Consider the following 24,072-nt stretch of genomic DNA (forward strand, 5'->3'; position numbering starts at 1 on the left):
TCCCTTTTGTGCAAAACAAAACAAAAGAACAGCAGGAACGAAATATTTAGGAAATACACAAACTTATTTATTCTGTAAATGTAGAGAATGTCTACGGCTAGTCCGTCTGGGCTCAATAGTGAGGAACTCGTTAACCTTGTAGCGTGCAGCGGGCACAGTGTCAACCTGACACTCTTGTGCAACCAGTTTTAACTCTTATTGGCTGCCGACTGCGGCCCCGAAGAATACTGAATAAATGCGCATCAGTGTGCTACCCTGAGCAGGGAACACGATATCATGGAGTTTCTAACATGGAGCAAGGTGAAGGTGACGCGACTATGCAGGACCGCCCCTGGTTACCTTCAGAGATCAGATGAGAACAGGCTGGTATGGCCGTAAGTGAGAGGCTTCCTCGACAACGGGCTTCATGTAGATACTGTAACCCATTTATTGGGATTTAAAAAACAATTTAGAGTGAAGCATATTGATTAGTTTCTACTTTTATTTTTAATAGCTGCCCATGACAGCACAGTTATAATGCATGCATACTTAATGCAGCAATATTCACGTCATAAAAAATTGTGAGTGTTTGCACAAAAACATCTACAGGTGCTCTGTGCATGTACAGTGATATTGATGTAACGCTTGAAGAATTTGACATTACTACATGAGTGGAAGAGCTCTTTGCGCAAGACTCACTAACCATCCTATTGGAAAATGAGCTTAAAGAGTGCCTCAGATCCGTTTCACTATTTAAACTGTCATTTGTGTGTTGAAATGCAAAAGCTTACGGCACCTGGTATTCCCAGGCAGTCTCCCATATAAGTACTGACCAGGCCCGACCCAGCTTGGCTTCCGAGATCAGACGAGATCGGGCGCGTTCAGGGTGGTGTGGCCGTAAGCGAGGGACTGCTTCACAAACAGCCTCTTTATACATGCTGTGATGACGCAGTCATGCTTAGGTTTTTATGTCCTGTATATAAGTTGAATTGTCCAAAGCACAAAAATGTTGGACTTCCAAATGGTCCTAACACACTGTGTGCTCTGTGTCACTTTAACACTGTGCTGTGAGAAAGTAACATGTGTTATTATGGTGACGTTACCGCGGGAAAAGCATTTTTGCAGCTCAGTGTTGAAGCTGCAGTTCACAACAAAGGTTTGCATGTTTTCGCTGTAACATGTGAAGCTTAGTACAATCCTATATTTTAAAGTGCGTGACATTTGCCAAGTATAAAAGGTCTTTTATAGCAGGTTTCCCTCGCTTACGGCCATACCACCCTGAACACACCCGATCTCGTCTGATCTCGGAAGCTAAGCAGGGTCGGGCCTGGTCAGTACTTGGATGGGAGACCGCCTGGGAATACCAGGTGCTGTAAGCTTTTGCACTCCCACACACAAACTGCAGAGGGCGCCGCTGCTCACTCAGTGGAGGCAGCTTGAGGAAAAGCTTCATGACAACATTTCCCTTTTGTGCAAAACAAAACAAAAGAACAGCAGGAACGAAATATTTAGGAAATACACAAACTTATTTATTCTGTAAATGTAGAGAATGTCTACGGCTAGTCCGTCTGGGCTCAATAGTGAGGAACTCGTTAACCTTGTAGCGTGCAGCGGGCACAGTGTCAACCTGACACTCTTGTGCAACCAGTTTTAACTCTTATTGGCTGCCGACTGCGGCCCCGAAGAATACTGAATAAATGCGCATCAGTGTGCTACCCTGAGCAGGGAACACGATATCATGGAGTTTCTAACATGGAGCAAGGTGAAGGTGACGCGACTATGCAGGACCGCCCCTGGTTACCTTCAGAGATCAGATGAGAACAGGCTGGTATGGCCGTAAGTGAGAGGCTTCCTCGACAACGGGCTTCATGTAGATACTGTAACCCATTTATTGGGATTTAAAAAACAATTTAGAGTGAAGCATATTGATTAGTTTCTACTTTTATTTTTAATAGCTGCCCATGACAGCACAGTTATAATGCATACTTAATGCAGCAATATTCACGTCATAAACAATTGTGAGTGTTTGCACAAAAACATCTACAGGTGCTCTGTGCATGTACAGTGATACTGATGTAACGCTTGAAGAATTTGACATTACTACATGAGTGGAAGAGCTCTTTGCGCAAGACTCACTAACCATCCTATTGGAAAATGAGCTTAAAGAGTGCCTCAGATCCGTTTCACTATTTAAACTGTCATTTGTGTGTTGAAATGCAAAAGCTTACGGCACCTGGTATTCCCAGGCAGTCTCCCATCCAAGTACTGCCCAGGCCCGACCCAGCTTGGCTTCCGAGATCAGACGAGATCGGGCGCGTTCAGGGTGGTGTGGCCGTAAGCGAGGGACTGCTTCACAAACAGCCTCTTTATACATGCTGTGATGACGCAGTCATGCTTAGGTTTTTATGTCCTGTATATAAGTTGAATTGTCCAAAGCACAAAAATGCTGGACTTCCAAATGGTCCTAACACACTGTGTGCTCTGTGTCACTTTAACACTGTGCTGTGAGAAAGTAACATGTGTTATTATGGTGACGTTACCGCGGGAAAAGCATTTTTGCAGCTCAGTGTTGAAGCTGCAGTTCACAACAAAGGTTTGCATGTTTTCGCTGTAACATGTGAAGCTTAGTACAATCCTATATTTTAAAGTGCGTGACATTTGCCAAGTATAAAAGGTCTTTTATAGCGGGTTTCCCTCGCTTATGGCCATACCACCCTGAACACGCCCGATCTCGTCTGATCTCGGAAGCTAAGCAGGGTCGGGCCTGGTCAGTACTTGGATGGGAGACCGCCTGGGAATACCAGGTGCTGTAAGCTTTTGCACTCCCACACACAAACTGCAGAGGGCGCCGCTGCTCACTCAGTGGAGGCAGCTTGAGGAAAAGCTTCATGACAACGCTCCTCATTGCATTTCCCTTTTGTGCAAAACAAAACAAAAGAACAGCAGGAACGAAATATTTAGGAAATACACAAACTTATTTATTCTGTAAATGTAGAGAATGTCTACGGCTAGTCCGTCTGGGCTCAATAGTGAGGAACTCGTTAACCTTGTAGCGTGCAGCGGGCACAGTGTCAACCTGACACTCTTGTGCAACCAGTTTTAACTCTTATTGGCTGCCGACTGCGGCCCCGAAGAATACTGAATAAATGCGCATCAGTGTGCTACCCTGAGCAGGGAACACGATATCATGGAGTTTCTAACATGGAGCAAGGTGAAGGTGACGCGACTATGCAGGACCGCCCCTGGTTACCTTCAGAGATCAGATGAGAACAGGCTGGTATGGCCGTAAGTGAGAGGCTTCCTCGACAACGGGCTTCATGTAGATACTGTAACCCATTTATTGGGATTTAAAAAACAATTTAGAGTGAAGCATATTGATTAGTTTCTACTTTTATTTTTAATAGCTGCCCATGACAGCACAGTTATAATGCATGCATACTTAATGCAGCAATATTCACGTCATAAAAAATTGTGAGTGTTTGCACAAAAACATCTACAGGTGCTCTGTGCATGTACAGTGATATTGATGTAACGCTTGAAGAATTTGACATTACTACATGAGTGGAAGAGCTCTTTGCGCAAGACTCACTAACCATCCTATTGGAAAATGAGCTTAAAGAGTGCCTCAGATCCGTTTCACTATTTAAACTGTCATTTGTGTGTTGAAATGCAAAAGCTTACGGCACCTGGTATTCCCAGGCAGTCTCCCATATAAGTACTGACCAGGCCCGACCCAGCTTGGCTTCCGAGATCAGACGAGATCGGGCGCGTTCAGGGTGGTGTGGCCGTAAGCGAGGGACTGCTTCACAAACAGCCTCTTTATACATGCTGTGATGACGCAGTCATGCTTAGGTTTTTATGTCCTGTATATAAGTTGAATTGTCCAAAGCACAAAAATGTTGGACTTCCAAATGGTCCTAACACACTGTGTGCTCTGTGTCACTTTAACACTGTGCTGTGAGAAAGTAACATGTGTTATTATGGTGACGTTACCGCGGGAAAAGCATTTTTGCAGCTCAGTGTTGAAGCTGCAGTTCACAACAAAGGTTTGCATGTTTTCGCTGTAACATGTGAAGCTTAGTACAATCCTATATTTTAAAGTGCGTGACATTTGCCAAGTATAAAAGGTCTTTTATAGCAGGTTTCCCTCGCTTACGGCCATACCACCCTGAACACACCCGATCTCGTCTGATCTCGGAAGCTAAGCAGGGTCGGGCCTGGTCAGTACTTGGATGGGAGACCGCCTGGGAATACCAGGTGCTGTAAGCTTTTGCACTCCCACACACAAACTGCAGAGGGCGCCGCTGCTCACTCAGTGGAGGCAGCTTGAGGAAAAGCTTCATGACAACATTTCCCTTTTGTGCAAAACAAAACAAAAGAACAGCAGGAACGAAATATTTAGGAAATACACAAACTTATTTATTCTGTAAATGTAGAGAATGTCTACGGCTAGTCCGTCTGGGCTCAATAGTGAGGAACTCGTTAACCTTGTAGCGTGCAGCGGGCACAGTGTCAACCTGACACTCTTGTGCAACCAGTTTTAACTCTTATTGGCTGCCGACTGCGGCCCCGAAGAATACTGAATAAATGCGCATCAGTGTGCTACCCTGAGCAGGGAACACGATATCATGGAGTTTCTAACATGGAGCAAGGTGAAGGTGACGCGACTATGCAGGACCGCCCCTGGTTACCTTCAGAGATCAGATGAGAACAGGCTGGTATGGCCGTAAGTGAGAGGCTTCCTCGACAACGGGCTTCATGTAGATACTGTAACCCATTTATTGGGATTTAAAAAACAATTTAGAGTGAAGCATATTGATTAGTTTCTACTTTTATTTTTAATAGCTGCCCATGACAGCACAGTTATAATGCATACTTAATGCAGCAATATTCACGTCATAAACAATTGTGAGTGTTTGCACAAAAACATCTACAGGTGCTCTGTGCATGTACAGTGATACTGATGTAACGCTTGAAGAATTTGACATTACTACATGAGTGGAAGAGCTCTTTGCGCAAGACTCACTAACCATCCTATTGGAAAATGAGCTTAAAGAGTGCCTCAGATCCGTTTCACTATTTAAACTGTCATTTGTGTGTTGAAATGCAAAAGCTTACGGCACCTGGTATTCCCAGGCAGTCTCCCATCCAAGTACTGACCAGGGCCGACCCAGCTTGGCTTCCGAGATCAGACGAGATCGGGCGCGTTCAGGGTGGTGTGGCCGTAAGCGAGGGACTGCTTGACAAACAGCCTCTTTATACATGCTGTGATGACGCAGTCATGCTTAGGTTTTTATGTCCTGTATATAAGTTGAATTGTCCAAAGCACAAAAATGCTGGACTTCCAAATGGTCCTAACACACTGTGTGCTCTGTGTCACTTTAACACTGTGCTGTGAGAAAGTAACATGTGTTATTATGGTGACGTTACCGCGGGAAAAGCATTTTTGCAGCTCAGTGTTGAAGCTGCAGTTCACAACAAAGGTTTGCATGTTTTCGCTGTAACATGTGAAGCTTAGTACAATCCTATATTTTAAAGTGCGTGACATTTGCCAAGTATAAAAGGTCTTTTATAGCGGGTTTCCCTCGCTTACGGCCATACCACCCTGAACACGCCCGATCTCGTCTGATCTCGGAAGCTAAGCAGGGTCGGGCCTGGTCAGTACTTGGATGGGAGACCGCCTGGGAATACCAGGTGCTGTAAGCTTTTGCACTCCCACACACAAACTGCAGAGGGCGCCGCTGCTCACTCAGTGGAGGCAGCTTGAGGAAAAGCTTCATGACAACGCTCCTCATTGCATTTCCCTTTTGTGCAAAACAAAACAAAAGAACAGCAGGAACGAAATATTTAGGAAATACACTAACTTATTTATTCTGTAAATGTAGAGAATGTCTACGGCTAGTCCGTCTGGGCTCAATAGTGAGGAACTCGTTAACCTTGTAGCGTGCAGCGGGCACAGTGTCAACCTGACACTCTTGTGCAACCAGTTTTAACTCTTATTGGCTGCCGACTGCGGCCCCGAAGAATACTGAATAAATGCGCATCAGTGTGCTACCCTGAGCAGGGAACACGATATCATGGAGTTTCTAACATGGAGCAAGGTGAAGGTGACGCGACTATGCAGGACCGCCCCTGGTTACCTTCAGAGATCAGATGAGAACAGGCTGGTATGGCCGTAAGTGAGAGGCTTCCTCGACAACGGGCTTCATGTAGATACTGTAACCCATTTATTGGGATTTAAAAAACAATTTAGAGTGAAGCATATTGATTAGTTTCTACTTTTATTTTTAATAGCTGCCCATGACAGCACAGTTATAATGCATACTTAATGCTGCAATATTCACGTCATAAACAATTGTGAGTGTTTGCACAAAAACATCTACAGGTGCTCTGTGCATGTACAGTGATACTGATGTAACGCTTGAAGAATTTGACATTACTACATGAGTGGAAGAGCTCTTTGCGCAAGACTCACTAACCATCCTATTGGAAAATGAGCTTAAAGAGTGCCTCAGATCCGTTTCACTATTTAAACTGTCATTTGTGTGTTGAAATGCAAAAGCTTACGGCACCTGGTATTCCCAGGCAGTCTCCCATCCAAGTACTGACCAGGCCCGACCCAGCTTGGCTTCCGAGATCAGACGAGATCGGGCGCGTTCAGGGTGGTGTGGCCGTAAGCGAGGGACTGCTTCACAAACAGCCTCTTTATACATGCTGTGATGACGCAGTCATGCTTAGGTTTTTATGTCCTGTATATAAGTTGAATTGTCCAAAGCACAAAAATGCTGGACTTCCAAATGGTCCTAACACACTGTGTGCTCTGTGTCACTTTAACACTGTGCTGTGAGAAAGTAACATGTGTTATTATGGTGACGTTACCGCGGGAAAAGCATTTTTGCAGCTCAGTGTTGAAGCTGCAGTTCACAACAAAGGTTTGCATGTTTTCGCTGTAACATGTGAAGCTTAGTACAATCCTATATTTTAAAGTGCGTGACATTTGCCAAGTATAAAAGGTCTTTTATAGCGGGTTTCCCTCGCTTATGGCCATACCACCCTGAACACGCCCGATCTCGTCTGATCTCGGAAGCTAAGCAGGGTCGGGCCTGGTCAGTACTTGGATGGGAGACCGCCTGGGAATACCAGGTGCTGTAAGCTTTTGCACTCCCACACACAAACTGCAGAGGGCGCCGCTGCTCACTCAGTGGAGGCAGCTTGAGGAAAAGCTTCATGACAACGCTCCTCATTGCATTTCCCTTTTGTGCAAAACAAAACAAAAGAACAGCAGGAACGAACTATTTAGGAAATACACTAACTTATTTATTCTGTAAATGTAGAGAATGTCTACGGCTAGTCCGTCTGGGCTCAATAGTGAGGAACTCGTTAACCTTGTAGCGTGCAGCGGGCACAGTGTCAACCTGACACTCTTGTGCAACCAGTTTTAACTCTTATTGGCTGCCGACTGCGGCCCCGAAGAATACTGAATAAATGCGCATCAGTGTGCTACCCTGAGCAGGGAACACGATATCATGGAGTTTCTAACATGGAGCAAGGTGAAGGTGACGCGACTATGCAGGACCGCCCCTGGTTACCTTCAGAGATCAGATGAGAACAGGCTGGTATGGCCGTAAGTGAGAGGCTTCCTCGACAACGGGCTTCATGTAGATACTGTAACCCATTTATTGGGATTTAAAAAACAATTTAGAGTGAAGCATATTGATTAGTTTCTACTTTTATTTTTAATAGCTGCCCATGACAGCACAGTTATAATGCATACTTAATGCTGCAATATTCACGTCATAAACAATTGTGAGTGTTTGCACAAAAACATCTACAGGTGCTCTGTGCATGTACAGTGATACTGATGTAACGCTTGAAGAATTTGACATTACTACATGAGTGGAAGAGCTCTTTGCGCAAGACTCACTAACCATCCTATTGGAAAATGAGCTTAAAGAGTGCCTCAGATCCGTTTCACTATTTAAACTGTCATTTGTGTGTTGAAATGCAAAAGCTTACGGCACCTGGTATTCCCAGGCAGTCTCCCATCCAAGTACTGACCAGGCCCGACCCAGCTTGGCTTCCGAGATCAGACGAGATCGGGCGCGTTCAGGGTGGTGTGGCCGTAAGCGAGGGACTGCTTCACAAACAGCCTCTTTATACATGCTGTGATGACGCAGTCATGCTTAGGTTTTTATGTCCTGTATATAAGTTGAATTGTCCAAAGCACAAAAATGCTGGACTTCCAAATGGTCCTAACACACTGTGTGCTCTGTGTCACTTTAACACTGTGCTGTGAGAAAGTAACATGTGTTATTATGGTGACGTTACCGCGGGAAAAGCATTTTTGCAGCTCAGTGTTGAAGCTGCAGTTCACAACAAAGGTTTGCATGTTTTCGCTGTAACATGTGAAGCTTAGTACAATCCTATATTTTAAAGTGCGTGACATTTGCCAAGTATAAAAGGTCTTTTATAGCGGGTTTCCCTCGCTTATGGCCATACCACCCTGAACACGCCCGATCTCGTCTGATCTCGGAAGCTAAGCAGGGTCGGGCCTGGTCAGTACTTGGATGGGAGACCGCCTGGGAATACCAGGTGCTGTAAGCTTTTGCACTCCCACACACAAACTGCAGAGGGCGCCGCTGCTCACTCAGTGGAGGCAGCTTGAGGAAAAGCTTCATGACAACGCTCCTCATTGCATTTCCCTTTTGTGCAAAACAAAACAAAAGAACAGCAGGAACGAACTATTTAGGAAATACACTAACTTATTTATTCTGTAAATGTAGAGAATGTCTACGGCTAGTCCGTCTGGGCTCAATAGTGAGGAACTCGTTAACCTTGTAGCGTGCAGCGGGCACAGTGTCAACCTGACACTCTTGTGCAACCAGTTTTAACTCTTATTGGCTGCCGACTGCGGCCCCGAAGAATACTGAATAAATGCGCATCAGTGTGCTACCCTGAGCAGGGAACACGATATCATGGAGTTTCTAACATGGAGCAAGGTGAAGGTGACGCGACTATGCAGGACCGCCCCTGGTTACCTTCAGAGATCAGATGAGAACAGGCTGGTATGGCCGTAAGTGAGAGGCTTCCTCGACAACGGGCTTCATGTAGATACTGTAACCCATTTATTGGGATTTAAAAAACAATTTAGAGTGAAGCATATTGATTAGTTTCTACTTTTATTTTTAATAGCTGCCCATGACAGCACAGTTATAATGCATACTTAATGCTGCAATATTCACGTCATAAACAATTGTGAGTGTTTGCACAAAAACATCTACAGGTGCTCTGTGCATGTACAGTGATACTGATGTAACGCTTGAAGAATTTGACATTACTACATGAGTGGAAGAGCTCTTTGCGCAAGACTCACTAACCATCCTATTGGAAAATGAGCTTAAAGAGTGCCTCAGATCCGTTTCACTATTTAAACTGTCATTTGTGTGTTGAAATGCAAAAGCTTACGGCACCTGGTATTCCCAGGCAGTCTCCCATCCAAGTACTGACCAGGCCCGACCCAGCTTGGCTTCCGAGATCAGACGAGATGGGCGCGTTCAGGGTGGTGTGGCCGTAAGCGAGGGACTGCTTGACAAACAGCCTCTTTATACATGCTGTGATGACGCAGTCATGCTTAGGTTTTTATGTCCTGTATATAAGTTGAATTGTCCAAAGCACAAAAATGCTGGACTTCCAAATGGTCCTAACACACTGTGTGCTCTGTGTCACTTTAACACTGTGCTGTGAGAAAGTAACATGTGTTATTATGGTGACGTTACCGCGGGAAAAGCATTTTTGCAGCTCAGTGTTGAAGCTGCAGTTCACAACAAAGGTTTGCATGTTTTCGCTGTAACATGTGAAGCTTAGTACAATCCTATATTTTAAAGTGCGTGACATTTGGCAAGTATAAAAGGTCTTTTATAGCGGGTTTCCCTCGCTTATGGCCATACCACCCTGAACACGCCCGATCTCGTCTGATCTCGGAAGCTAAGCAGGGTCGGGCCTGGTCAGTACTTGGATGGGAGACCGCCTGGGAATACCAGGTGCTGTAAGCTTTTGCAATCCCACACACAAACTGCAGAGGGCGCCGCTGCTCACTCAGTGGAGGCAGCTTGAGGAAAAGCTTCATGACAACGCTCCTCATTGCATTTCCCTTTTGTGCAAAACAAAACAAAAGAACAGCAGGAACGAACTATTTAGGAAATACACTAACTTATTTATTCTGTAAATGTAGAGAATGTCTACGGCTAGTCCGTCTGGGCTCAATAGTGAGGAACTCGTTAACCTTGTAGCGTGCAGCGGGCACAGTGTCAACCTGACACTCTTGTGCAACCAGTTTTAACTCTTATTGGCTGCCGACTGCGGCCCCGAAGAATACTGAATAAATGCGCATCAGTGTGCTACCCTGAGCAGGGAACACGATATCATGGAGTTTCTAACATGGAGCAAGGTGAAGGTGACGCGACTATGCAGGACCGCCCCTGGTTACCTTCAGAGATCAGATGAGAACAGGCTGGTATGGCCGTAAGTGAGAGGCTTCCTCGACAACGGGCTTCATGTAGATACTGTAACCCATTTATTGGGATTTAAAAAACAATTTAGAGTGAAGCATATTGATTAGTTTCTACTTTTATTTTTAATAGCTGCCCATGACAGCACAGTTATAATGCATGCATACTTAATGCTGCAATATTCACGTCATAAACAATTGTGAGTGTTTGCACAAAAACATCTACAGGTGCTCTGTGCATGTACAGTGATACTGATGTAACGCTTGAAGAATTTGACATTACTACATGAGTGGAAGAGCTCTTTGCGCAAGTCTCACTAACCATCCTATTGGAAAATGAGCTTAAAGAGTGCCTCAGATCCGTTTCACTATTTAAACTGTCATTTGTGTGTTGAAATGCAAAAGCTTACGGCACCTGGTATTCCCAGGCAGTCTCCCATCCAAGTACTGACCAGGCCCGACCCAGCTTGGCTTCCGAGATCAGACGAGATCGGGCGCGTTCAGGGTGGCGTGGCCGTAAGCGAGGGACTGCTTCACAAACAGCCTCTTTATATCACGCAGTCATGCTTAGGTTTTTATGTCCTGTATATAAGTTGAATTGTCCAAAGCACAAAAATGTTGGACTTCCAAATGGTCCTAACACACTGTGTGCTCTGTGTCACTTTAACACTGTGCTGTGAGAAAGTAACATGTGTTATTATGGTGACGTTACCGCGGGAAAAGCATTTTTGCAGCTCAGTGTTGAAGCTGCAGTTCACAACAAAGGTTTGCATGTTTTCGCTGTAACATGTGAAGCTTAGTACAATCCTATATTTTAAAGTGCGTGACATTTGCCAAGTATAAAAGGTCTTTTATAGCGGGTTTCCCTCGCTTACGGCCATACCACCCTGAACACGCCCGATCTCGTCTGATCTCGGAAGCTAAGCAGGGTCGGGCCTGGTCAGTACTTGGATGGGAGACCGCCTGGGAATACCAGGTGCTGTAAGCTTTTGCACTCCCACACACAAACTGCAGAGGGCGCCGCTGCTCACTCAGTGGAGGCAGCTTGAGGAAAAGCTTCATGACAACGCTCCTCATTGCATTTCCCTTTTGTGCAAAACAAAACAAAAGAACAGCAGGAACGAAATATTTAGGAAATACACTAACTTATTTATTCTGTAAATGTAGAGAATGTCTACGGCTAGTCCGTCTGGGCTCAATAGTGAGGAACTCGTTAACCTTGTAGCGTGCAGCGGGCACAGTGTCAACCTGACACTCTTGTGCAACCAGTTTTAACTCTTATTGGCTGCCGACTGCGGCCCCGAAGAATACTGAATAAATGCGCATCAGTGTGCTACCCTGAGCAGGGAACACGATATCATGGAGTTTCTAACATGGAGCAAGGTGAAGGTGACGCGACTATGCAGGACCGCCCCTGGTTACCTTCAGAGATCAGATGAGAACAGGCTGGTATGGCCGTAAGTGAGAGGCTTCCTCGACAACGGGCTTCATGTAGATACTGTAACCCATTTATTGGGATTTAAAAAACAATTTAGAGTGAAGCATATTGATTAGTTTCTACTTTTATTTTTAATAGCTGCCCATGACAGCACAGTTATAATGCATACTTAATGCTGCAATATTCACGTCATAAACAATTGTGAGTGTTTGCACAAAAACATCTACAGGTGCTCTGTGCATGTACAGTGATACTGATGTAACGCTTGAAGAATTTGACATTACTACATGAGTGGAAGAGCTCTTTGCGCAAGACTCACTAACCATCCTATTGGAAAATGAGCTTAAAGAGTGCCTCAGATCCGTTTCACTATTTAAACTGTCATTTGTGTGTTGAAATGCAAAAGCTTACGGCACCTGGTATTCCCAGGCAGTCTCCCATCCAAGTACTGACCAGGCCCGACCCAGCTTGGCTTCCGAGATCAGACGAGATCGGGCGCGTTCAGGGTGGTGTGGCCGTAAGCGAGGGACTGCTTCACAAACAGCCTCTTTATACATGCTGTGATGACGCAGTCATGCTTAGGTTTTTATGTCCTGTATATAAGTTGAATTGTCCAAAGCACAAAAATGCTGGACTTCCAAATGGTCCTAACACACTGTGTGCTCTGTGTCACTTTAACACTGTGCTGTGAGAAAGTAACATGTGTTATTATGGTGACGTTACCGCGGGAAAAGCATTTTTGCAGCTCAGTGTTGAAGCTGCAGTTCACAACAAAGGTTTGCATGTTTTCGCTGTAACATGTGAAGCTTAGTACAATCCTATATTTTAAAGTGCGTGACATTTGCCAAGTATAAAAGGTCTTTTATAGCGGGTTTCCCTCGCTTATGGCCATACCACCCTGAACACGCCCGATCTCGTCTGATCTCGGAAGCTAAGCAGGGTCGGGCCTGGTCAGTACTTGGATGGGAGACCGCCTGGGAATACCAGGTGCTGTAAGCTTTTGCACTCCCACACACAAACTGCAGAGGGCGCCGCTGCTCACTCAGTGGAGGCAGCTTGAGGAAAAGCTTCATGACAACGCTCCTCATTGCATTTCCCTTTTGTGCAAAACAAAACAAAAGAACAGCAGGAACGAACTATTTAGGAAATACACTAACTTATTTATTCTGTAAATGTAGAGAATGTCTACGGCTAGTCCGTCTGGGCTCAATAGTGAGGAACTCGTTAACCTTGTAGCGTGCAGCGGGCACAGTGTCAACCTGACACTCTTGTGCAACCAGTTTTAACTCTTATTGGCTGCCGACTGCGGCCCCGAAGAATACTGAATAAATGCGCATCAGTGTGCTACCCTGAGCAGGGAACACGATATCATGGAGTTTCTAACATGGAGCAAGGTGAAGGTGACGCGACTATGCAGGACCGCCCCTGGTTACCTTCAGAGATCAGATGAGAACAGGCTGGTATGGCCGTAAGTGAGAGGCTTCCTCGACAACGGGCTTCATGTAGATACTGTAACCCATTTATTGGGATTTAAAAAACAATTTAGAGTGAAGCATATTGATTAGTTTCTACTTTTATTTTTAATAGCTGCCCATGACAGCACAGTTATAATGCATACTTAATGCTGCAATATTCACGTCATAAACAATTGTGAGTGTTTGCACAAAAACATCTACAGGTGCTCTGTGCATGTACAGTGATACTGATGTAACGCTTGAAGAATTTGACATTACTACATGAGTGGAAGAGCTCTTTGCGCAAGACTCACTAACCATCCTATTGGAAAATGAGCTTAAAGAGTGCCTCAGATCCGTTTCACTATTTAAACTGTCATTTGTGTGTTGAAATGCAAAAGCTTACGGCACCTGGTATTCCCAGGCAGTCTCCCATCCAAGTACTGACCAGGCCCGACCCAGCTTGGCTTCCGAGATCAGACGAGATGGGCGCGTTCAGGGTGGTGTGGCCGTAAGCGAGGGACTGCTTGACAAACAGCCTCTTTATACATGCTGTGATGACGCAGTCATGCTTAGGTTTTTATGTCCTGTATATAAGTTGAATTGTCCAAAGCACAAAAATGCTGGACTTCCAAATGGTCCTAACACACTGTGTGCTCTGTGTCACTTTAACACTGTGCTGTGAGAAAGTAACATGTGTTATTATGGTGACGTTACCGCGGGAAAAGCATTTTTGCAGCTCAGTGTTGAAGCTGCAGTTCACAACAAAGGTTTGCATGTTTTCGCTGTAACATGTGAAGCTTAGTACAATCCTATATTTTAAAGTGCGTGACATTTGCCAAGTATAAAAGGTCTTTTATAGCGGGTTTCCCTCGCTTATGGCCATACCACCCTGAACACGCCCGATCTCGTCTGATCTCGGAAGCTAAGCAGGGTCGGGCCTGGTCAGTACTTGGATGGGAGACCGCCTGGGAATACCAGGTGCTGTAAGCTTTTGCACTCCCACACACAAACTGCAGAGGGCGCCGCTGCTCACTCAGTGGAGGCAGCTTGAGGAAAAGCTTCATGACAACGCTCCTCATTGCATTTCCCTTTTGTGCAAAACAAAACAAAAGAACAGCAGGAACGAACTATTTAGGAAATACACTAACTTATTTATTCTGTAAATGTAGAGAATGTCTACGGCTAGTCCGTCTGGGCTCAATAGTGAGGAACTCGTTAACCTTGTAGCGTGCAGCGGGCACAGTGTCAACCTGACACTCTTGTGCAACCAGTTTTAACTCTTATTGGCTGCCGACTGCGGCCCCGAAGAATACTGAATAAATGCGCATCAGTGTGCTACCCTGAGCAGGGAACACGATATCATGGAGTTTCTAACATGGAGCAAGGTGAAGGTGACGCGACTATGCAGGACCGCCCCTGGTTACCTTCAGAGATCAGATGAGAACAGGCTGGTATGGCCGTAAGTGAGAGGCTTCCTCGACAACGGGCTTCATGTAGATACTGTAACCCATTTATTGGGATTTAAAAAACAATTTAGAGTGAAGCATATTGATTAGTTTCTACTTTTATTTTTAATAGCTGCCCATGACAGCACAGTTATAATGCATGCATACTTAATGCTGCAATATTCACGTCATAAACAATTGTGAGTGTTTGCACAAAAACATCTACAGGTGCTCTGTGCATGTACAGTGATACTGATGTAACGCTTGAAGAATTTGACATTACTACATGAGTGGAAGAGCTCTTTGCGCAAGTCTCACTAACCATCCTATTGGAAAATGAGCTTAAAGAGTGCCTCAGATCCGTTTCACTATTTAAACTGTCATTTGTGTGTTGAAATGCAAAAGCTTACGGCACCTGGTATTCCCAGGAAGTCTCCCATCCAAGTACTGACCAGGCCCGACCCAGCTTGGCTTCCGAGATCAGACGAGATCGGGCGCGTTCAGGGTGGCGTGGCCGTAAGCGAGGGACTGCTTCACAAACAGCCTCTTTATATCACGCAGTCATGCTTAGGTTTTTATGTCCTGTATATAAGTTGAATTGTCCAAAGCACAAAAATGTTGGACTTCCAAATGGTCCTAACACACTGTGTGCTCTGTGTCACTTTAACACTGTGCTGTGAGAAAGTAACATGTGTTATTATGGTGACGTTACCGCGGGAAAAGCATTTTTGCAGCTCAGTGTTGAAGCTGCAGTTCACAACAAAGGTTTGCATGTTTTCGCTGTAACATGTGAAGCTTAGTACAATCCTATATTTTAAAGTGCGTGACATTTGCCAAGTATAAAAGGTCTTTTATAGCGGGTTTCCCTCGCTTACGGCCATACCACCCTGAACACGCCCGATCTCGTCTGATCTCGGAAGCTAAGCAGGGTCGGGCCTGGTCAGTACTTGGATGGGAGACCGCCTGGGAATACCAGGTGCTGTAAGCTTTTGCACTCCCACACACAAACTGCAGAGGGCGCCGCTGCTCACTCAGTGGAGGCAGCTTGAGGAAAAGCTTCATGACAACATTTCCCTTTTGTGCAAAACAAAAGAACAGCAGGAACGAAATATTTAGGAAATACACTAACTTATTTATTCTGTAAATGTAGAGATGAGTGGATGAATACAGGAAAACAGCACTGCAGGATAGTCAATCACTGAACTGAACTACAAAAAGTCAAAAGTGCCCATCAGGTAGGCTGGAATCATACACGTTACCATCAACAATATAATTGTGAATGTTACACATACTTAAAGAAAGTTTACAACGAGCGAGATGTACAGACAATAGCCAAACACGGGTAAATGTGTAGTAAATGGCAGTGCAGTAAATCTGCCTAGTATGACATTAAATACACTTACTACTTCATATATCTCAGATTGTTTGTAACGAGCCACGGAAAGCAGTTGTAGCCACTGAAAAGATGGGCGTAATACATTAGATGTCGGCTAGCGGGCGGCTAACATTTACCACAAAGAAAAAGGGTTAAACGCGCTATTCAGCGTCGTGTAATTTCCGCTAAATCCAAGGTAAACACAGAAGAAATGCCAGTTTCCATTAAAAAAAAATAGCGGACTTTCCGGCTTCTTCGCTCCTCCGCTGCGTGTTGTTGTTGTTTTGGTGACGCAACTTCCGCCGAACAGACGATTGGTCGTCTACAGTGGGATTCGGCGCTCCTATCGGCCCGAGTCTACAGTGTCTATGCTCACCGTAGATTCCGGGCCAATGAAAAGACGTAACCGTCTACACACAGCGTAGACTTTGCACTACCGTAGACTCGACTTTCTTCTTGTACTATCTGCTGTGACATCCCCCACCAAAAAAAAAAAAAAAAAAAGTTGCATAAGTTTATCTTATGCGGTGCCATTCTTAACTATAACGGCAGATTCTGCGTACACTGCTGTCATCACTTATTATGAACTCCTGCTCATGACTTCAAGCTTGGTTTGTTTGTTTGGTTTTTTTGAAGTAGCCATGGAAAACATGCTTACTCCATAAAGAGGATTTTTTTGTGAATTTAATATTTAATCTAAAAAATATTTCGAACATGAAATAATATTGCTGTCATTATATTTTCAATCGGTAAATAAGTTATTTAAATAAACGTCAAAACGAAGTCTAGCAACCAGGAGGGAATCTGTAACATTACAAAGGTTGTTTTTTTGTTTGTTTGTTTGTTTTTAATACATATAAAAAAGGTGTATCTATTTTAGCTGTCGTTGTCCTTGGGCAAGAAACATACCTACCGCCTACTGGTGATGGCCAGAGGGGCCGATGGCGCGATAAGGCAGCCTCGCTTCTGTCAGTCTGCCCCAGGGCAGCTGTGGCTACAACTGTAGCTGCCTCCACCAGTGTGTGAATGTGAGAGTGAATGAATAGTGGAATTGTAAAGCGCTATATAAATGCAATCCATTATTATTATTATTATTCGTTTATTAAATATTACAAGTTCTGAATTTTCAAAGGTTTCCCATAGGTCAACTAAAACTGAAGAGGCATTTTGGATTCCAAATTAAAATATTGTTCTGGAAAGCGATCGTAATGATTCAACAGCATAACTTTGTAATGGAATGAAAATTACCTTTTGAAAAGACCGCCAGTAAACAAGCAAAACATAACACATTCAAATAAGGTGCCAATAAATACTTTTACTTAACAGATGGGAACCACTCAAGTTCTAAAACATAATTTGTTAGTCAAGAACGGGAAATAATCTCTGCTGGGCATATAAAAATGGAGGGATAAAATAATTCAGTGTCCCAAAGGGATAAAATACAAAGTCCAAAGCCAGGGCTAGCTAAGCCACAAATCACTTACACTTCACAGGTTGATAACTTCTCCTGGTAACAATAGTTACCATGTGCGTAGCAGGCTGGCAATTATACGGGCCTCAGGGAGGTATTGTAGGCCGTGGCACATAGACAGAAAATATCGCAGCGGCGTTTGCAGTGTGGGCTGTAAGAAGAGTATGAATGTAATCAAACAAGCAATACCACCTCCAGACGAAAGCACAGAAATATGGAGGTGAATTAATATGCAGGTGATTCCAGGGAAACTCCTTTCCAAAAAAATATCCACACCAAAACCCGACGGCAACCTTTTATCCACCAAAGAGGGTTTTGTTCTGGCACAAAACATTAGTTTGTCTGGCCCGTGGACATATATAATTATCTGATTTGGTTACATTTGTGTTTGTTAATAAATGTAGTGATACTCTATCATATCAACAGGGGCAATTTTCTTCTCTATAATGAGAGAAAGGCTGTGCACATGTTAGCACAGACATAACAGCAGGATACAAACTCTTGAGAAATTAATAATAAAAAAAATCACAGATATTATAGAAAGGAAATAATTTCTGTGATCCATTCTCACCTTGCTGAGGAGAATCAACCATTTCCACAGAAATGGTTCAAATATAGCAGCTCGATCAGATTCCGAAATACATGTGAAACAAACTGTTAGAAATAAGTCAACTTCTGATTTACACTACACCGGACAAGCGATTTAACTGTTAAAGTCAACATAAACTGGTGCTTCACGCCACAATGAAGCACCAGTCTGCACAAGTCTGTTGCAGTTTCATCTCTGTATATGTAAAGCTGGAAAAGGAGCACCCTAGAAAAAGGGGGGAAACAGTTTATTCCTCTCAAAGGACGTGTTTAGACTGCACTAGCTGAATTCGACATCTTCTCTCAGCACAGTCTGAGTTTGTCTCTGACAGAAATTTACAGGTGTGATGACTGAACTAATCTCTACAAAACAACAGGGAGGGGAAAAGGCTTCATTTAATCATTCACTATTTTAGTCAGGGGACTAAAATATATTTTTGTTTGGTGGTTTGACAGAAGTGGAAAGAGATTCAAGTCAAATTAAATTAACGAGACAAGCGGTTATAATCTTGAATGTAAAGCGCCATCTCGTGGCCATTTTTAATGAAATAGCAGGTGAAAATCCGCATCACACACTTTTTTCACATTTGTGAATATAGCATCTATTATTTACCAAAGTTAATAAATAGCTGTGCAAAGACGTCTCATGCTGCTTCTTGTCTGATCTCACTCACAATTATTGAATTATAACTGCGTGGTTAAAGTACTCAGAGTGCAGTAAAAGGACTGAAAGTGAGCAAAGTATCTGAGTTTGTGGTACACTGGATTGGACCTAATAACAGAAGGATAAAAAGCACAACAGAGACAAGTTAGAAAATTTGCATTATTTATTTATTTATTTTGGACATTAAACAGTTACGTGCAGTAACACAGGCCACAACCACAGACGCGATTATGAATATCTTAAGAAAAAGACTGAGAAAGATGTAATAAAGTCAAGCACTATAAAGGTAAAACAGACTGAACAGGAATTTATAAATATGTGAAAGCAAACATACTAAACTCTCTAGTGATGGATCCAGATTTTTCATCCAAACCTAGAAAAAGAAAATGCAGAAACATTAAGGTTGCTGTGTGATCATTTATCATAATCATTGATTTTAAAAGAATTTCTCATGATCATCTTCTTCATCTTCAGGAATCGTCACCATCACCTCTCTGTGAGGAGCAGAGAGCACTCGTGCTGCACATCCCACCTGTGTGCTGTGTTTACGTGAACCTGAGAGCACAGCTGTGGTGGTGACAGTGAATGTAGCGTTGGTGTTGGACACACTGACAGTGTTGTACTGTGAGAAGCTGAGGTCTTGTTGTGAGACACTGAGTGTTACAGTGGGAGCAGGTCGACCAGTGGCTGAACAGGAAACAACCCACTCTTCAGTAGAGTTTGACTCTCTGACATCAAGGACAGGTTCATGCAGCTCTGTGAAGGATCAGGAGATATCATCAACATGTTCTTACAAACACACCAGCTGCTCACACATTTATATCAACTATGTTTGTTTGAGGTAAAAGTTCTTACTATAAACTTGGAGGTAGGGTTTCCCTGTCAGAGAGCCTTCAGGATAAGTGTTAAACAGACAGTGATAGAAGGCTTCATCCTCATATGTCACATTCCTGATGACTATGGAGCAGTTCTGTAGTCCAGTGTATATAAACCCAACTTTATCTGTAAAGCCATCATTCACTCTCTGACCAAAGTACTTGCTGTAGGTGGCAACATTTGTCTCCACATCAGGAGAGATTTTCTGCCATGTGACCTGAAGGACGTCTTTAGTCTTCAAGAGCTGACAGCTGACTTCAGCATCTTCTCCCACTGCTGCCAGCACAGTCTGCTGTGTTTGGACCACTGCTGTTAGAGCTGCATGGAGAAAAACATCAGTTAAAGATGAACTGAGTGCTCTTGATGGGAAGACTGAAACAATAATTCGGGCTAGGGATTAGACTGAGTTTAATTTATGGCACTAAATAATAACAATGTATCAGGTTTCACATATGTGAATAAAATAATGTACTTCAATGATATTATTGGATGTCTAATATGGAATTTCAAAAACAAAAACAGTGCTACCAGTAAGATGTGTGTTATGTTTCTTTTTGGCAAATCAATTAAATTCACAATATTAATAAAGACGTGCAGAAGTATTATGTAGGATCTACATGTGTTCAAAAGACAAACACTTGGCTCTCTAATTATCCACTATGTTTGTCATTCCGAACTCATCCAAATTACAAATGATAATTAAAGACATTAAAAAGGTGCATCTCCTTGAGACTCTCTTTCACCTCCACGTTGCCTCTTACAGTTGTTTATCCCAGGAACTCTTCTGACATTACGTCTTTGTGTTTGACATTTAGCAACAATGATCCTGCTTTTGATCAGCTTTTTCATCAATAAAAAGGAGGAAGAAATGGTTAATATGATATCTGAGTATTTATTAATAGTTATCTGCATCATATACCTGCTGAAATCAAGCTGTGACGAAATAGTTTGAATTATTTATCTACACTGCAGACTTTTCAATATAATGCTGGAAGTTTTACTACGTGACAACTAAATGACAACTATGTTGATCAATTACTGTTCACCAGTCACTGATCAACATAGTTGTCATTTTAATAGACTGATTACCTATAGACTATATTCAGACTTTAAATATAATACATTCAGCCCAATGAGACGTGTTACATTGGAAAATAAAAAAAACAAACAAACAAACAAAACCCTTAATTAACACAAATAACATTACCTAACCTGCCTTTCTAATTCTAATTATTACTGTTGGTACCGGTATTGTCAACACCAGCTCCGTATTAACTTGTTATTGGCTCATTACCAAAAATTAGAGTATTGAGTATTAAGGTATTAAACACGGAATTGGTTGACTGATTGCGACCCGGTGTGAGAGCTTAACTTGCATCCAATTGTTCTCTGCAGTCCCTCATCAACTAAACGCCTACTGTGAAAGCTGCGTCTGTTAAAACAGACCCTTAAAACGTTTAAATATCACCGTTTTATGGCTGTAGGTCTACCTGTTAGTGACATCCGGCGTTTCTTTTTTGTCAGACTTGATGTAAATGCAGCTTTTATGTTCCAACCGTGAAAATGAAAGTTAGTCGAGATCACGCTTCATCAATTTCAATTTAAGCTGATGACTTTCTTTAGTAACACTTTCTTAACTCTAAATTTATACTCGTTCAATATATGTTGTGATTTCTTCTGTCTATCGCCCAAATTCATATAAATAAATTCAGAAATGAAACAGTGTATCTCACTCACCGTTTGGAAAAAACGCCAGCAAACTAGAGACAAACGTGATTGCGCGTCCTGCCATGTTGTCTGTTTATCGCTAAATTTCTTCTTCTTCTTCTTCTTCAGTCAAGTTTAACGGCAGCTTGCATCCAAAACTGTTGCATTACCGCCATCTCCTGTCTGGTAACCGTCCGTCACTCCTGAATCCTCAGATCCTCTTGATGAGACCAGTACTTCTCAAAAAACGAAAAACCACCACTTTCCCTTCACCATGACTTAACTTATTAACCACTTTTTCAAATGTAAGTTCCCTTCCACCGCTCATTTCACCCCACATCACCCTCCTGTGACTTACATACTTCCTACACCGCTAAATTTCAAAACTTCAAACTGCACAAGAGAAGCTCGACCAGTCCATGTCACAGGGTGTGTAGTGAGAACGACAAAGCAAAACATGATCCCTCTCATTAATCACAGCTACAAAATTACTATTTTGTAAAATCTCTCGGCCGTTTGACATCACGCTTATTCCTCGTTGTCCCCTCTTCAGTGTGTAGTGGAACAGACCAACAACTTACTTTCACCTTCGTTTTAAACGCACAGCCAGACTGACAAATGTAAGATGAAACTCTTCAAACACCTCAGATTAAGTTGTGAAACATATCTAATGTATTTAGACGAGCACTTGCAGTCTATGAAACTGTAAACAAAACATGAGCTCTTTCCACATAAGCAGGACTGACTGAATCTCACTGCTGCTCAAATTTGCAGTGTTCATATTTAATCTGCACTTATGGGGTCACTGACTTCAACACAAGAAGAAAGAACATCACACACTTCACATCTTACACTCCATGTTACAAAATATCAAAACATTATATCTAATTAATTGTTTTTAACAGTATGATACTAAGATTTGCCCATGAAACAGAAGTAGAAGCTATTATTTATCAGAGTTACGGACATTATGAAGTGGTGCAAAGCTCGATTAGTTAGTTAGTAAAACAGCTTTGTGAAGTATCAAGACATGTAAGGAGTATTTAATACATGAAAGACCACGAAAAGGAGTACTTTTTCTTGGCACGAACTGCAAAGACTAAAGAGAAGAGAGAGAAAATCCCAGAGAAGACCCAGACTGCAGAGACAGAGGCTCACTGTCAGTCCTTTCAGAGAGGCAATGAGCCACATAGCTCTTGTAGTGGTGAAAGTAATGTTTCAGTCATGACTAATAGAGAATCTTGTGCATTATTTAATGCATATTTACGAATTCTGAATTTTCAAAGATTTCCCATAAATCAACTAAAACTGACGAGGCATTTTGGATTCCAAATTATAATATTGGTCTTGAAAGCGATCATAATGATTCAACAGCATAACTTTGTAATGGAATGAAAATTACCCTTTGAAAAGACCGCCAGTAAACAAGCAAAACATTAAAAATTTGTCATCCTGAAAAATTCAAATAAGGTGCCAATAAATACTTTTACTTGGTAATAGATGGGAACCACTCAAGTTCTAAAACATAATTTATTAGTCAAGAACGGGAAATAATCTCTGTGTCACGACCTGCAGGATCAGCAAGGCGCTGATCATAATATCCCTGCTCCTGGCTCTTTCTCTCTGTCCCTCTCTGGGAAAGGTCTCCTTTTCACATTCTCCTCCACGTTTCATGCTAGCTGCTAAAGTGACTGTCCACTCTGCCTCCCACTCCCTTCAGGCACTGATTGACTCCGGGGTGGAGCAGAGTTTCATGGATGCTTCCCTGGCTCTCGAACTCAAAGTTAACACACAAGCATTTCCCCATGTAACTCCGAAATGACAACACAGGCACGGCTTCTTCAAGACGGGCGCTTCGCTGCATTTATTGAACGCCGTGAAAACTACAAACATAAAACACAAAGACTTTAAGCGCTTCAGTCTATCAAAATTAACACTTGTGCTTTAACAACGAAAATTACCTCGTGGCCGCCTGCCACTTCGGAGGTCCTAGAAGAATAACTTTACAGTCTTGTGCATTCTAAATTAAAACATAAAATAATTAGAACACCATACATTACAAATTTTTACAATATCACAATACATTTATGGCAAATGACAAATACCTTGTACCGCTGGTAGACTAACCAGGCCTTTGCAGATAGCTCGCTGGACTCCTTAGCGTGATTATTAAACGTGGGCTCACAGCCTATACTATCACGCCCAAACCTCGCGATAATAGCGGTGTAACAAAACTTGTTCTTTCTGACAAGATAAACACACCCTTACAATATTGGCCACAGAAACGTACAAGCAAGAACATTTTAACTGCTGGAACCATCTATTAAACTTCTTTATACATAAGCCATTTCTGTGACACTTACACCCCACTCCTTGCAGGTCACCACCTTAAATGGTCAGCGTCTTCCCAATATAACTCATATTACAGAACCCGCGTCCCTAACTCTATCTGGTAATCACAATAAAATGTTACAGTTCTATGTTTTAAATTAACGAGACAAGCGGTTATAATCTTGAATGTAAAGCGCCATCTCGTGGCCATTTTTAATGAAATAGCAGGTGAAA

The 24,072-nt window shown here is 42.9% G+C and overlaps 1 protein-coding gene, 20 non-coding genes and 2 pseudogenes across 22 annotated transcripts in view; 11 read left to right on the forward strand and 12 right to left on the reverse strand.

The window, feature by feature from the left end:
* LOC113016473 (OX-2 membrane glycoprotein-like) overlaps nucleotides 1–22,075 on the reverse strand; it is a 61,748-nt gene extending 39,673 nt beyond the window's left edge. Inside the window, exons 1-3 of one of the 2 annotated variants that reach the window (XM_080297495.1) lie at nucleotides 21,538–22,075; nucleotides 19,780–20,118; nucleotides 19,074–19,680 (exon numbers count right to left, since the gene is read on the reverse strand). In XM_080297495.1, coding sequence (XP_080153621.1) covers nucleotides 19,361–19,680; nucleotides 19,780–20,118; nucleotides 21,538–21,592 — 714 coding nt within the window. In that variant the 5' untranslated portion in view covers nucleotides 21,593–22,075 and the 3' untranslated portion in view covers nucleotides 19,074–19,360. Of the gene's footprint in view, nucleotides 1–19,073; nucleotides 19,681–19,779; nucleotides 20,119–21,537 lie in introns of those variants that run through there. The other variant, XM_080297494.1, reaches the window with a different exon arrangement.
* LOC113017045 (5S ribosomal RNA) lies at nucleotides 764–882 on the reverse strand. Its single transcript, XR_003271376.2, has one exon. It is a non-coding gene; the product is annotated as a 5S ribosomal RNA (ribosomal RNA).
* On the forward strand, nucleotides 1,240–1,358 carry LOC113017028 (5S ribosomal RNA). Its single transcript, XR_003271360.2, has one exon. It is a non-coding gene; the product is annotated as a 5S ribosomal RNA (ribosomal RNA).
* LOC113017047 (5S ribosomal RNA) lies at nucleotides 2,201–2,319 on the reverse strand. The gene has a single exon (XR_003271378.2). It is a non-coding gene; the product is annotated as a 5S ribosomal RNA (ribosomal RNA).
* LOC113017029 (5S ribosomal RNA) lies at nucleotides 2,677–2,795 on the forward strand. The gene has a single exon (XR_003271361.2). It is a non-coding gene; the product is annotated as a 5S ribosomal RNA (ribosomal RNA).
* Nucleotides 3,654–3,772, reverse strand: LOC113017048 (5S ribosomal RNA). Its single transcript, XR_003271379.2, has one exon. It is a non-coding gene; the product is annotated as a 5S ribosomal RNA (ribosomal RNA).
* Nucleotides 4,130–4,248, forward strand: LOC113017030 (5S ribosomal RNA). The gene has a single exon (XR_003271362.2). It is a non-coding gene; the product is annotated as a 5S ribosomal RNA (ribosomal RNA).
* On the reverse strand, nucleotides 5,091–5,209 carry LOC113017054 (5S ribosomal RNA). The gene has a single exon (XR_003271385.1). It is a non-coding gene; the product is annotated as a 5S ribosomal RNA (ribosomal RNA).
* On the forward strand, nucleotides 5,567–5,685 carry LOC113017031 (5S ribosomal RNA). Its single transcript, XR_003271363.1, has one exon. It is a non-coding gene; the product is annotated as a 5S ribosomal RNA (ribosomal RNA).
* On the reverse strand, nucleotides 6,540–6,658 carry LOC113017053 (5S ribosomal RNA). Its single transcript, XR_003271384.2, has one exon. It is a non-coding gene; the product is annotated as a 5S ribosomal RNA (ribosomal RNA).
* LOC113017042 (5S ribosomal RNA) lies at nucleotides 7,016–7,134 on the forward strand. Its single transcript, XR_003271373.2, has one exon. It is a non-coding gene; the product is annotated as a 5S ribosomal RNA (ribosomal RNA).
* Nucleotides 7,989–8,107, reverse strand: LOC113017052 (5S ribosomal RNA). The gene has a single exon (XR_003271383.2). It is a non-coding gene; the product is annotated as a 5S ribosomal RNA (ribosomal RNA).
* Nucleotides 8,465–8,583, forward strand: LOC113017035 (5S ribosomal RNA). The gene has a single exon (XR_003271367.2). It is a non-coding gene; the product is annotated as a 5S ribosomal RNA (ribosomal RNA).
* On the reverse strand, nucleotides 9,438–9,555 carry LOC113017051 (5S ribosomal RNA; annotated as a pseudogene).
* Nucleotides 9,913–10,031, forward strand: LOC113017036 (5S ribosomal RNA). Its single transcript, XR_003271368.2, has one exon. It is a non-coding gene; the product is annotated as a 5S ribosomal RNA (ribosomal RNA).
* LOC145424590 (5S ribosomal RNA) lies at nucleotides 10,890–11,008 on the reverse strand. Its single transcript, XR_013905673.1, has one exon. It is a non-coding gene; the product is annotated as a 5S ribosomal RNA (ribosomal RNA).
* Nucleotides 11,356–11,474, forward strand: LOC145424607 (5S ribosomal RNA). Its single transcript, XR_013905688.1, has one exon. It is a non-coding gene; the product is annotated as a 5S ribosomal RNA (ribosomal RNA).
* Nucleotides 12,329–12,447, reverse strand: LOC145424587 (5S ribosomal RNA). The gene has a single exon (XR_013905670.1). It is a non-coding gene; the product is annotated as a 5S ribosomal RNA (ribosomal RNA).
* On the forward strand, nucleotides 12,805–12,923 carry LOC145424613 (5S ribosomal RNA). The gene has a single exon (XR_013905695.1). It is a non-coding gene; the product is annotated as a 5S ribosomal RNA (ribosomal RNA).
* LOC145424593 (5S ribosomal RNA) lies at nucleotides 13,778–13,895 on the reverse strand (annotated as a pseudogene).
* Nucleotides 14,253–14,371, forward strand: LOC145424614 (5S ribosomal RNA). The gene has a single exon (XR_013905696.1). It is a non-coding gene; the product is annotated as a 5S ribosomal RNA (ribosomal RNA).
* On the reverse strand, nucleotides 15,230–15,348 carry LOC145424589 (5S ribosomal RNA). The gene has a single exon (XR_013905672.1). It is a non-coding gene; the product is annotated as a 5S ribosomal RNA (ribosomal RNA).
* LOC145424609 (5S ribosomal RNA) lies at nucleotides 15,696–15,814 on the forward strand. Its single transcript, XR_013905690.1, has one exon. It is a non-coding gene; the product is annotated as a 5S ribosomal RNA (ribosomal RNA).
* Nucleotides 22,076–24,072: the final 1,997 nt, after the last annotated feature.

Source organism: Astatotilapia calliptera, chromosome 23, assembly GCF_964374335.1.
Source record: "Astatotilapia calliptera chromosome 23, fAstCal68.1, whole genome shotgun sequence".
Taxonomy (NCBI): Eukaryota; Metazoa; Chordata; class Actinopteri; order Cichliformes; family Cichlidae; genus Astatotilapia; species Astatotilapia calliptera.